At 40.7% G+C, this 13246-nt stretch overlaps 1 protein-coding gene across 1 annotated transcript in view; it reads right to left on the bottom strand.

Moving 5' to 3' along the window:
* LOC122867768 (cytohesin-3-like) overlaps positions 1–12872 on the bottom strand; it is a 35761-nt gene extending 22889 nt beyond the window's left edge. The window contains exon 1 of the mRNA XM_044178965.1: positions 12462–12872. Within this exon, the coding sequence (XP_044034900.1) occupies positions 12462–12480 (19 nt within the window). The 5' untranslated portion in view covers positions 12481–12872. The remainder of the gene's footprint in view (positions 1–12461) is intronic.
* Between the last annotated feature and the right edge of the window lie 374 nt (positions 12873–13246).

The raw sequence follows: 13246 nt of genomic DNA, 5'->3' as shown, positions 1-13246 counted from the left end.
ACAGTGGTAATGTCTCTGTTCCAGTGGATAATCTTGTTTAGTGGTGGAGGTCTCTTCTACAGAGGTGGTCCACCAATTACATTATTAACACACATCCCCCTGTGACCTTCTATGACTCATTCAGTAAATGAGTTTAGTCTCTTCAGCAAGTACAGAGGGAGTCGTAGGGCTGGTCGCTACCTCCCTATTGGCTCAAACCAAACACAGCCACGCTTGAATGGTAATGTATTAAAATCAATTACGGTGTGAGTCATTGCTTCATAGTAAACAACAGACCTTGGGAGGGTCAGATCGTCCAATAGCGGGTTAGCTGTAATTGGTGAGGCACTGATTTAAATTTGTGCGTGAGCTAAATGCGCAGGAAACTAGATGTGAAACCCATTTTACCCTCTGTGACTTCTAAAAGAAATCTATGTGAAAGCTCAGAAATCCGCTGTATAGAGCGCTGGGTTGAGAGGGTCCAAAGGGTTTAAACTCCAACATGTGCACCACAGAACAAGAGACTCCAGTAATTCCACCCCCCCTCAAAAACAAAATCCCACAAAATCTACTTTTAGGAGTAAATCCCCTGCTGCTCTTCACACCCAAAACTAACAACTGTCCCTGGCCACCCACTGAAACCAGAGGCTTTGATGGCATTTACACTAATGCAGGGATGCTTTGGCACGCACAAATCTCCCACCAGTCTACATCAACCTTCAGTTTCGCAACTTTCACAATGTTTATTTTGGTCACATATCGATATATGTTTAAGCAGTTTGTTAGAGTGGACAGAGAGAGAGAGAAAAAAGATATTTCCAGGCCTTGAGAATTGATTCAAGGACTACTCTAAATCAATATTCATGCCAGTTGCATAGGAAAAGCAGCAAGGCTCTCGGAGCACATGGAGCTCAGAGTGAAAATCCCACACTCACTTAACACTGGCTGCGGTCCCAATTTTCACTGACTCGTGTGAGTGAGAGAGGATTTGTCCAGATCCACTGGCTTTAAACTAGCGACTTTAACTGCCGTAATGTCTTTTATAGTGGGTGAGCTTTAAAAAAAGATAACCCTGTTACCCTGGTTGGCCCTGCAGTACACTGGGAACACATGCAAGGAAGCAGGAAGGCAAGGGAAACTTCCTCTGGATCTAGACTCTAATCTGAAACCCGTCGCTCCCAATCCCTCTAACTGTAGATGCATACATGCTCTGCGTTAGAGCCTGGGTCATACATACAGACAGACATGTGGATAGAACCGCACATGAGCACATACACACCAAAGCCAGCTGGCCCTAATCCCACACACTCGCCTTCCCCGCCGCTCTGTAAGACCAACACAAGTCTGCTAGAGCGGAAGTGTGATGTATAACAGCCTATACACAGATGTTGCCGCCGACCAGCCGCTGCCTGCCTTTAACCTACTTGGCATCAGTGATGCTGGATACAATAATGTGACAGTATGTGTAGCAGCAGATAATTTGGAGTAGCTGTCTGCAGAGCCACAAAGCGGGAATGCTGGGATGTCAGCAAAGAGGCCAGTGTTTGGAGAAGGAGGTCATGATACAGAGGGTGAAAGGTCATGCACACAAGAGTCGACATGCATGTACAAAAAGCATGTAGCAATAGAGATAAAGTGATGTAGCAATAGAGATAAAGTGAAACTGAAACTTCAGGATCCAAAAACAAGAAAACCTCATTCAAAATCTCATTGACATTTGTAATAACAAAAAACTTAAGTCCTGGAATAAAACCGCAACAGTATGTCGCGTGGTTCACTCCATATGTCGACCAAAGTATAGTACTATTTTTTTTTTTTTTTATTGTGATATTGTTGTTTATTTAATATGGATGTGTAGATGGTGTAGACATTTTAAACAACAGAGATTACATCTGAAAGTTGGGGAAAATGACATTAATAGAGGGCGCTGGTGAATATCATGGATATGGAAGAAACCACGCTGCCACACTTGCAGATTTTCATGGGAGCTGTAGTTTTTTTAATTAATGGTTGTTTAACTTTCAGTTCATTGCTGTTTAACTTTGCAAGCAGCAGTAGTAGATGCTCATTTGTCTTAGAATATGCAAAGTAAACCCGATGATCGATGAAAGAAGTGCTGAACGACAGATTACATTGAGTTACAGAAGCTAGTGGAACGGAGGCTAGCCCGGACGTGACGTCAAGACCTTAGCTCTCTATAAGGAATGAGGAAAACAATTCAATCTTTTCATTTCATTCTAGTCTCCTTTAAATTCAATCTAATGTTCATCTGCAAGATGTTTTTCTATGCATGTTCAGCCATGATGGCTATAGCTCCTAATGATGAATATTTGCTATAGTTCTTCTTTGTATTTTCATTTTTTCTTCAAACTGCTGTTGCTGCCGAAAATGTAAAAGTAGGGCTGCAACTAACAATTATTTTCATGATTGTGTAATCTGCAGATTATTTTCTCGATCAAGCAATCAATTGTCTGATTCACAATTTCCTAAAGCCCAAGGCGACATCTTCAAATTGCTTGTTTTGTTCAACCAACGGTCCAGAACCCAAAGATATTCAAATTGCTATCACATATGATACAGAAAAGAAGCAAATCCTTACAATTGAGAAGTGGGAACTAGAGAATGTTTGGCATTTTTGCATGAAAATTTACTTAAATGATTGATTATCAAAATAGCTGCTAATTTTTGTTCTGTTGATTAAATAATTGAAAATAAATCGATTAACTGACTAGTTGTTTAAGCTCTACATAAAATTAATCACTTACTGCACAAGAAAATTCAATTCAACCTTTTTTGCATGGCACTTTACATATTCAATTCAATTTTATTTATATAGCGCCAATTCATAACAGAAGTTATCTCATTGCGCTTTTCCTATAGAGCAGGTCTAGACTGTGCTCTTTATAATATTAATTACAGAGACCCAACAAATCCCACCATGAGCAAGCATTACATACAACACACTTGATTCAAAGTGTTTCATAGCACAGAGAGAAAGAACAAAATAAAGAAGAAAGGACAAGACCTACAGCAATCACTTAAAACAGAAAACATAAAAGCTTGTGTGTATGCTGAATCATTATTGTGCTAAATTAATTAGGTATGGGGAGAAGCAAAACTGACATTTATTTCTGTCAAAACCTCACAGACTATTCCTACACGAGTAGCGCATTTTGTCTTAACAGATTGTATGAATTCCTGATAAATGTACTTACTTGTGTTGTGTTTGGCATCTGTGCCTGAGAAATCATGCATTATTACAGTACGCTGTGCTGTAGCCTGTTCAGTAATAATTCAGCAACATCAGTCCTGGCCGTTGCGTGAGAAGAGAGATTTGGGGAGTTAATATGGCTTCTAGTTTTTAACTACCGCTGGGGTCAGGAGGAAAATCTGGGGCTCGGAGAGCTGAAGAGCCCTCACACTGATTGCTCTGGTTAATCTGCAGTTTTGGGGAGGGAGCCCCTGCTGTGAGTGCATTTGTGCAAGTGTGGGGTTGCATAGGAGGTGGCCTGCACACGATGTCCTCCTTATATCACACATCTGCTCAGCATCAGCATGTCTATGTCTATATTGGATTCGATGGACACCGCCAGGAGAATCTGAGTGGCTTCCACTGCCATATGCTGGCGGCCAAAGTAACTATAATCTGATGATTTGATCGGCCTGAGAATGAATTAGATGGATGCTGTTTCTCCTGGCAACCGGGCAGGATGAGGGGCTTTAACAGGCTGAGTGCAGTCCAAGTAGCTCTCTGTTCACAATGATCATCCAGGTTTTAGAAAGAATTTAGAGGGAACCTGTAAAAGCATCTATATTAATATCTTTCACATTTATTCTCTCACAGGGCTAGAATATCAACAAAATTCAACAAAAAGGGGCTGAATACTGGTGTTACATAGAGTTAAAGCCTCTATACTACTATCTACATCTACTTTACATTCCTCCCAGTCACTCTGGAATCTAGACTACAATATGTATTTGTTTTTATGCCATATTACGCGGTGTCGGCATAATGGGAAGAACATATAGCTAGCTAACTTTGTAGTCACACCAATAAGTTAGTGTCTTTTTGCGGTGTTACGTTCATTAACAAGTGAAACCAGACACTAACAAACTGTGTACATCTCCCTAAATTCACCTAATGTGCTTAAATTAACGTTAGTGTTTATTGGATTTTATTTCGATGTAACTGTCAGCGATAGCGGCTTTGAAGCCATTTTGCCAATGGTTTGTTGACACTTCTGTAGTTCTTTTCACCAAGTGGGAGACATTGTCGCTGTAAGAAATTCCCAATATATCCAACTCTGAATTACAACTAGGAGGCTGACGTGATGGTTTTTCCAACTCGGTTGCTGTTACGGTCTAAACGATACGACAGGAATGCAACATTAGCCACACTAGCACTGTGGATCTGGGAATGGGATTTGGTAGAAACATTCCCGCCCCTCAGGATGAATTGCAACAAAATTTTAATTTGTCAAATACTTTGGTTTAAGAAAAACTGACATTCATCAGCATCAACAGGTTATGTTTTGTGCTAATAAGCTAATTTTAGCATGCTAACTCACTCAACTCAGATGGTGAACTTGGTAAACATTATACCTGCTGAACAGCAATTAGCATTGTCATTATGATTAGTTAGCCTGCTGTCTTTAGCAGTTAAGTACCACCTCACATAGCTGTTAGCATGGCTGTAGACTCTTAGTCTTGTTTTAGTATTTCCTTGCTTTTATTATTGTAAAATTCAAGCTTCCCAGGGTCAAACCTAACTCTGGAATAATCCTGGTCTCAACAAACAAGGAAGTAAGACATGGATGTGACAATAAATGTTGAAAGGCGACATATATTTGAGAGATCATTTCCTGACAGACATTGCTGTTGTTTCCTGTGGGTGTCAGGTGATATACGGGGAGCAGAATGAATTTTTTATCTGATATGAACGCACACGTCTCCATTATTGTGATTAATATCTAGCTCGGGAGCAATTTTGAAATCTGTATTGTGTGCTTTATATTCTGAACACAACAATTAATGAGAGGAAATAGGTTTTGATATCGCCAATGATGTTGACTGTGAGCAGACACACAGCAGAGAGAGGGTCAACCTGGATGATTGGCACTAACTTCAAACCTTTCAGTGTGCAGCTCTGTTGAACAGGACGTGTAGCTCTAGGCCTCCAGCCTGCTTGGAGGTTCGGGATATGGACATGTTCCTGTGATGCTTGCGCGCCTGCCTGCAAAAACACTGACTTTGGCGGACCTCCCTGATCCCATTCACAATGAGACCAGACCTACCTTTGATCAAAACAACAGAAACCACCTACAAAGTTTAGATAATTGGTCTCTCTTGGTAATGGCTCTCACTACAGTTCTTCATAGATGGATCTTGTTATTTATCAACCTGTCCCATGGCTACCTGCTGGATCAAAGACTTTCCATTAAAAAGCAGCTCTGTCCTCACCAAGTCTATTTGAAACTGAAGAGAAAACATACATTTGACCATAAAAAAAAGTGCAGGAAATGAAATGAAAAAGTGCCAGGACGCGTTATTAAGGTGAGAACGAGCTGGGCGTTGGTGTGGTTCTCCATTTCTATTGAACCAGAAGCCAAGAAACACACGTCTACCCCCCTCCCCCCCTCATCCTGTCTGTATGGTCAGCTGGACCCTGTTTTCTCTTAACCCTCCTTCCACTGAAACATCTCTGCTGCCCTTAATGTCTGTGTTCCTCCCCAACTTCCACTCATTTTATTTGCCATTCATTTTGTCTCCCATCTGCTCTCTGTCTAGCACTTATAGGGTTCTTGACAGCTCCAAGCAATAATTCCAGGCAAAGAGTACCTCTATTCACAACAGCAGAAATGTTGCCTTACTGACAAACCGCTACAATGTCTTGTCTCCCACCCACCCACACACACATACACATACTACCATGGTGATGGGAACATGTTGGGAAGCCTCCAAAGTCTCTCTCCTAATCAGGTCCATATGTAGACTTCTCTCTCAAAACTTAAATAGTGCAGTTTGTTACAAGCTCCGGCTCCATCCCTGCACATCACGCGGCAGCACTGTCTGTGTCTGTGTTTGTGTATTTGTCTTGTTGCATGTGGTATAATATACTGTATGTTTAATCTTCTAATGTTGCGCCACAAAACCCATAATCTTGGCAGTCAAAATGAATTTCTGTTCTCTCCAAATCTCTCCTTAAGCCTTTAAACAACACAGCCAGCCTGCCGGGTCAACCAACAAGATTGTAAAGAATACATTTTAGCACATTTTTTGGCATCTGTGTCGACACACATAAGAGACACGTTTTGCCTAAACCATTGCAGACATTCATTTCAGGCTACTGTGGTGTTGCAGGAAATTTGGAAGCAGTGAATTCAATCCAGCTCCATGTTTTTATACCCAAGGGGGAATTCTTTCTGCAGCCAGGTGAATAAAACAGATGTAAAGTACAAAAGACGTTCACATAAAAGCAAAGAATTTTAAAAGGTTTATAGCTACAGATATGTTTATATATCACCATGCAGTATTGGTGGTATTGGTACTGGTCAATTATTATTTTAAAGGAATACTTTGACAGTTTGGCAGTTTATTTGTTTTCTTGCTAAATGTTGGATAAGACGATCGATACCACTCTAATGTCTACACGGTAATGAAGCTACCAGTAAACCTAGCTTAGCACAAAGACTGGAAACAGGTGGAAACTTCTCCGTCAAAAGGTAACTAAATCTAGTAATAGTCCGTCACATAACCCCCCCTGTAAAACCCCAACATGTCATTTTTACACCTCAGTTTTTGTACGAATTAAACAAACAAGATATAAAAACAAGCTTTAGCTAGCTTTTTGTTACCTTTACCTTGTTACCTTGTAGCTCAATTTTATTATAATAATAAAGTTTATTTGTATAGCACATCAAAACCAGCATTACAAAGTGCTTTACAACAAACACATAAAAAACAACAATAAAATGCACAGTAATGTATGACTAATGAGGCAGGCATAAGGAAGAATGTAAAAACAATGAATGAAGGAATAAAACACCTTTGTTAGTCTGATCAACAGTCCAAAACCCAAAGATATTTAGTTTACTATTATAGAAGACTAATAAAACCAGAAAATATTCACATTTGAGAGGCTGGAACTAGTGTATTTTTTGTAATTTTTGCTTCACTTCACCAAAATAGTCGCCGATTAATTTTCTGTCGACCAACTAATAGACTAATTGTTTCAGCTCTGATGCATTTTACCTATAAGCAGAATCCACATGCAGCACCGCAGCACGTCTACGCGTCTAGGTAGATGAAACATGCAGATGCAGAGAGACACAGATGTCTGAGCTCTGTTCTGCTGCTGTCGAGCCATTCAGCGCCAGCCACTCACAATAAGCCAGCCTGCCTCCCAGGGCAAAGTATAGTTAGAGAGCAGCCACAGCTCCCTTCAAGTGACTGTCTGATGTCCTCCCACACACTCACCCTACAGCCACAACAAAGACCATACCCTGATCACACCAACTTCCCCTTCTTACCAACTAATCCCCCACAGAACTACAGTACTAGACGCCAAGAAATCACACATACGGTATGTTGATTCAGGTTTTCCAAAAGCCACCTTAGCTTGGGTTTCATGCCTGCTGGGGTGAACATGATATGAAATAACTTCATACAGTCAGATGTCCATTACATTTGAGGCGATGATTACAAAAAATGCAGAGGAGAAAGGCACTGTTTTTCTTTCTCAGGGAGATATTCCATTGCAAGAGAAGACCAATCAGAAAGCTAAGGTGTGCATTTATGATTCTGCCATGTGTGCACCATTAAAAAGGCCCTTACAGACAAAACAGAAATGCTGCAGTCAGATACGATTTGTTATTTTAGCACAAACTCACATTTAGTCCAAAGTGTAGAAGAATTGAAGGAAAGGCCTTTCCCATTTAACTTTTCCCACGGTCAGATAGAAAGAAGAGTGTTGATTGACACAGTGGGGTTATCACGACACTTGCACAGGAAATATGGTCAAGGGAACCTCACAGGACCCCATAAACAAACATTTTAGCTCATTTTTTGGCATCTGTACTTATAAACATAAGACGTGTTTTGTTTTGGAGGCTCAGTCGTCACTTTATTCAGGCGCAAGAAATGTTTGAAAGGTGAATTCTATTAATTTCAGCCTTTTAATACCCCTAACTCCCAAAACAGCTCATACTCAGCCCATATTAATCTCTTGACTGAAGCATCACAGAGCTGCTATAAAGAAGAGAAAATACAAGAAAGCAGAGTGTTAAAATTCATGGCCTCCATCCAGCCGTTCAGTGAACTGCTTTCCAGCCAATTTCTGTGTTCTTTCCACTTCTCTATCCAGCTATACAATGATGCTAAAAATAGTCACATGAGTAATAAAAACACTTAGGATTTCAAGCCTGTTGCTGATTTTCATCCATTTTGAGGCCAGGCCCTGTCTGCTCTGTGGCATGTAAACTGAGCAGAGAAGCGCCAACTCTGATTAGCGAGCACAGTAAACATGTACTAATGAATCCCATGCTACAGCTGAGTCCCGCAAATAATGCACATTGGCACAGTTTATAGTTTCATTCAGTGTGTATCTAAGTTTAGCTGAGAAATATGGGCCCTGTGTGGAGGTTAGTCTCCCCTTGTTCCAACACCACCATTATTCCACCAATGATGTCCCTTACTGAAATGATCTGATGTGGCTTATCGTCATATCCGCACTTATACCAACAGTCTCTTTTCTATATTTATCTTGAGAGGACTTTTGTTCCATCTGCATCAGGGAGTATGCCTCTAAAATGTATTTCTGCTTGTTGCCTGCACGGTTACTATGCCATACTTTTAAGAGGCCTTGATTTTATTTGCAAATTTCAAGCAAATCTGGTTTCAAAACCGAAGGAGTCTGAAATAACAGCTTAAACCTGCATTATGTGATTTTTTTGGCCACTTGGGGGCAGCACAACAAGCTGTATACACAACACTGACATACTATAACCTTATAAAGCTGATATGCCGGTCGTGTTAGCAAACAGTGCCTTCTTTACACATCCAGTAGAAACATTATTTGACAAATTAAGTCCAATATTCCCTCTCATTTTAGCTCTGTTTTAAACTCCGACAACTCCTGGGGGAAATATCTGGCTCTTTAGCTGCTAAATGTTCCGCTATGTTCACCAGCTAGTCGCTAACTGTGTGTCGTTTGGTGATGGGCAGATAGAGTACATCATCTTTTGTGCTGGAAATATTTGCCTGCTGCATTTCAAAACGACTCTGAAACTGAACCAAAACAGTAAAGTTGTGGGCACTAAAACCAAAAGTCAAAAGACGCTGAAATGCTCCTTAGAACTGTGAGGAACTGCAGATGTGGGTGTTTATGGGTTCGTCACTACAAGCTACCCCTTTCACATTACAGGTAGCCATTTGATCCATTGTTAATTTGAAAATATTTATTATAGCTGCTTTAATGTACACTTGTAATCTACAAAAAACCTCTCAGTTCAGAAAGCTTCACCGTCCCTTCCTCAGTTTGGGGACCTGGGTAATCAGTAACTCTGATCACCCAAATGCAGCTCCACACATACTGTTTCAGCCTCAGAGAGGTGGCTTGTGGGAGTCTTGGCTGTTTATATACCATGTATTAATCCTAAAGAGTATCATGACATCTGTTGGCTCTTTTCTCTGTTGTTATCATATTGGTTCACTGGTGCAGAACAAATTACAGCCCCAACTTTGAACATACATTGTACAGTCTGCATGCATACTGTACATGCACGCGTGAGAACATGGTCCCTAATGTGCACACACGAGAGTAATGTGTACATTGGTCGGCATCTCAGAGCTACACAGCCCAGCTTGTCATTGGATGGATTCACAGCCACTGAGCTGAAAGGTCCCAAGAAATGACTTTGACATCATGAGTTTCATCCACAGTCTTATCATTTTTGTAGGGATATCCCAATAAACAATTTTTGGCACAGATCCTGATCCGAGTCCTTTAATATCGGGTATCTGCCGATACTGAGTCTGATCCGATGCTTATATTTACCTAAATGTTGATTTGATTAAGACTTGACTCAGCAGGGAGGGACAGGAATGCAATTTTTTAGGATAACTATGACACAATATCTGTCTCACTTTTCTTGATAAAAAGCTGGAATTTGACATTAAACTATTCAAAAATTAATTTTTGGACATGTGTTTTGCAATAGAGGAACATACACCTAGGGACACATGGTAAGAAGATAGAAAAGACATGCTTAATTTTATGGGACCTTGTAGCAGAAATACATACACACACCTCTGACTCCGACGTGTTGTACTGTATCAGTCTGCTCTCAATGAAGGTGTAACTTTGACTTCAGCAGCTGTAAGTGACTGGTGGAGACGAATTTAGCACTAAGTGCTTGTGCTGTGATACCAGCGTCTGAAGGTGTGCATGTGAACAATGTTAAGTGATGTGTGCAAGGCTGCGAGAGGCAGTGAGGGTGTGAGCGACCGAACGAGAGCTCTTAATTACTTTAACATTTATGGTAAGTTATTTTAATAATTCACACACTGCGCAGTGCTGCACATAACCTCTCTGAGCATGTGTCGAATGTTTCCAGTTTGGTCACAGACAGCGTGCCTCTGCTGCTCTCTGACATCCTGTCACATGATTCAGTGACTGGTATCTCTTTGACTGACCTCATGTATGGCGGGGGGCACTGGTGGAACATGTGATGGATTCATTTTTGAGGGGACATTTCTGCCTACAGTGAGTCCTCATGGTCTAAATTACAAAGAGGATACATGTCAAATACTAAACTGTGATTTCACAATCATATTATTTTCAACAAGCTTCTGAAACAACATTTAGACCAACATTGACACATACGAAATAAATGAGATGTTGGTCGTGCAAAGACAAAGTTGACTTCTTTTTTACCGGAGTAAAACTAATTAAGTGTCCAGAACATGACAGGTTCTTCCCCCCTGGATCATGAATACGCTCACACAATTTCATGGTCATTTGCTCATTAGACTTTGATATTTCTTGTGTACAATTTCTACCCAAAGTTGGCAGTATAGAGGAAATGTCAGGAGGTCACCAAAAACCCTGGGACTCATCCTCTGGGGACCATGACTATACACAGCAAAGGTTGTACAAATCCTCCCAAAATATAATGAAAATATATATAATAATATAAGGGTATGAAGAGTATGATTATAGAATGACAGGGATAGTCCTGCCTAGGCTCTGTTACTACACCATAGGCCCTGCACGCACAAGTATAAATTAAGATCAATGAAATAGGTCAAACATTCCCACTTCCAAAAGGGTCTCTCCTGGCTCTGCTAATCGCTCACAGTTTAACTGAAACTGTTATCAGACTATAGCCATTTGTTTACACTACACTGCCTTCAAGGCCTTCAGCCCACAAGGCGGTTTGGATTATCTGCTCAGGAGCACACTACATGTGTGGTTTCAGCACTATCATAATAATAACGGATGTGGGACTCCGAGTTGCAGCCACCGTGTAAGCAGTAATCCGGGTTAGACATGCACAGGTTCAATTCATTCAGCTTCATCACAAAATCACAATCACAAAATACTCAGATTATTACCACTTTTTCTTAGTTCAGTTTATTTTTTACCTTCTATGACTGTTTCAATATTCCCTACTGGGCAATTCTAGCTTGTCTATAGCACATTATTATACTTAACCTCATCACCATAGTTAGCTTCTATATGCAACTCAATAACTGTATTACCTTATTGTCCTTAAAGGCATTTCCTGTCTTCATATTCCTCTGTTTTCTACACTGATTAGTGCATTTAAAGTGATTATTGGGTGGTATTTTGCACATACCATGTTTTGCACAATTTGCAGCTTTTGTAGTAAACTAATCATAATTTACAGTGGGTTCATCTCCTGTGGTATCACTATACAACTCAAATATCCCTATAGGGACTTGTTTTTTAAAAAATATATTTTTGTAAAAGGATGTAGATCCTGCTAGGTCTATCCTCCATATGGAAGGCTGCCAGTCAGATATCTTATCAATTCCCACCAGTTTAGAGGCTTCAAACAGCGCAACGAGACAGTGAGAGCAACTTCAAAGCCTTAGGCTAAATCAAACAGATGGAAAAGGTGCATTCATGAAAAATGCAGTGGGGGTTTTTTGTTGTTGTTGTTGTTTTTTTTTACCATGACTTCAGCGTTTCTAAACATGTTTCTGTACAGGAACATCCAGCCTCTTTGGAAACCAACCGTGTCGCAATGTATTTCTGAGAAATGTTCCTTTATTGTCCGTTTTAAATCATGACAACCGACTCTGCTTGTTTTTCTTGGTAGGTCTGCAAAAAAAACAACAACAACATCCTGGTTCTGAAATACCTCCGTGTCCCCTGACACTCACACACACATCCATCCATGCCGTCCATCCATCCCTGCACACTGAGGGGCTGAGGGGGAGAGAAGAAACAGTCTTACCGTGATTGTCTTCATCCATATTGATTGCAGCAGTGACAGGGCAGTCCGGCGGAAGGTGTGTCCGGCTGAAACTGTATTTTGCTGAGTGTCTTTCAACGGGGTTTTCTTTGCTTTTCCCGCTGACAGATAGTCGAAGCCGGCGTGTTGACAGACAGATGGGTGAAGTGGGCTGGTGCGCTGATGTCAGCTGAGAAATTAATGGAAAAAGAGAAAGAAACAGAAGCCGCAGTCTGGGTGTAAATGAAATGCCGGTCCTTTAGATGTAGAAGGGATATTTCGGAGGTGTCTGAGCGCGATGTGAGACAGCGGCGGCGATTCTCCCTCTCTGCTCCATCCTCAGCTGCTCCGTCTGCATTCACATTAGCTACAGTGCAACCGCGGCCGACGTCATCAAGCCCCGCCCCTGCTTACAGCACCATCACACCTACACACACACACACTCACACACACAGTCCAAGTTAAATATATTGAATTAATTAAGTTTTTTAGGGGGGTCATACTTCCATAGTTTTCACCACCATTTAACATTTAATTGCTGAGTTCAGTTACATCAGAGTCCTATAGGGCATGTTGCAAGTAAACAAGTCATAAATAAATGTCCAGTTTTACCATATTGTCTACTTAACTTACTTATCTAACTTATTTGGAAGTTGAACATAAAGGTGAGTGTTAATTATTACAAAAAGTCCATGGAAATTTGAACATCAACAACTACAGCTATTGTGTCCAAGGTCAAGAATAAAATTTCAGTCTCAATTTAGCATTAAGTAGTTTTAAAACACGCT

Source organism: Siniperca chuatsi, linkage group LG20 (assembly GCF_020085105.1).
Source record: "Siniperca chuatsi isolate FFG_IHB_CAS linkage group LG20, ASM2008510v1, whole genome shotgun sequence".
In the NCBI taxonomy this organism is placed as follows: Eukaryota; Metazoa; Chordata; class Actinopteri; order Centrarchiformes; family Sinipercidae; genus Siniperca; species Siniperca chuatsi.
The sequence above is the reverse complement of the archived record's forward strand: the minus strand, read 5'-3'. Positions and strand labels throughout refer to the sequence as shown.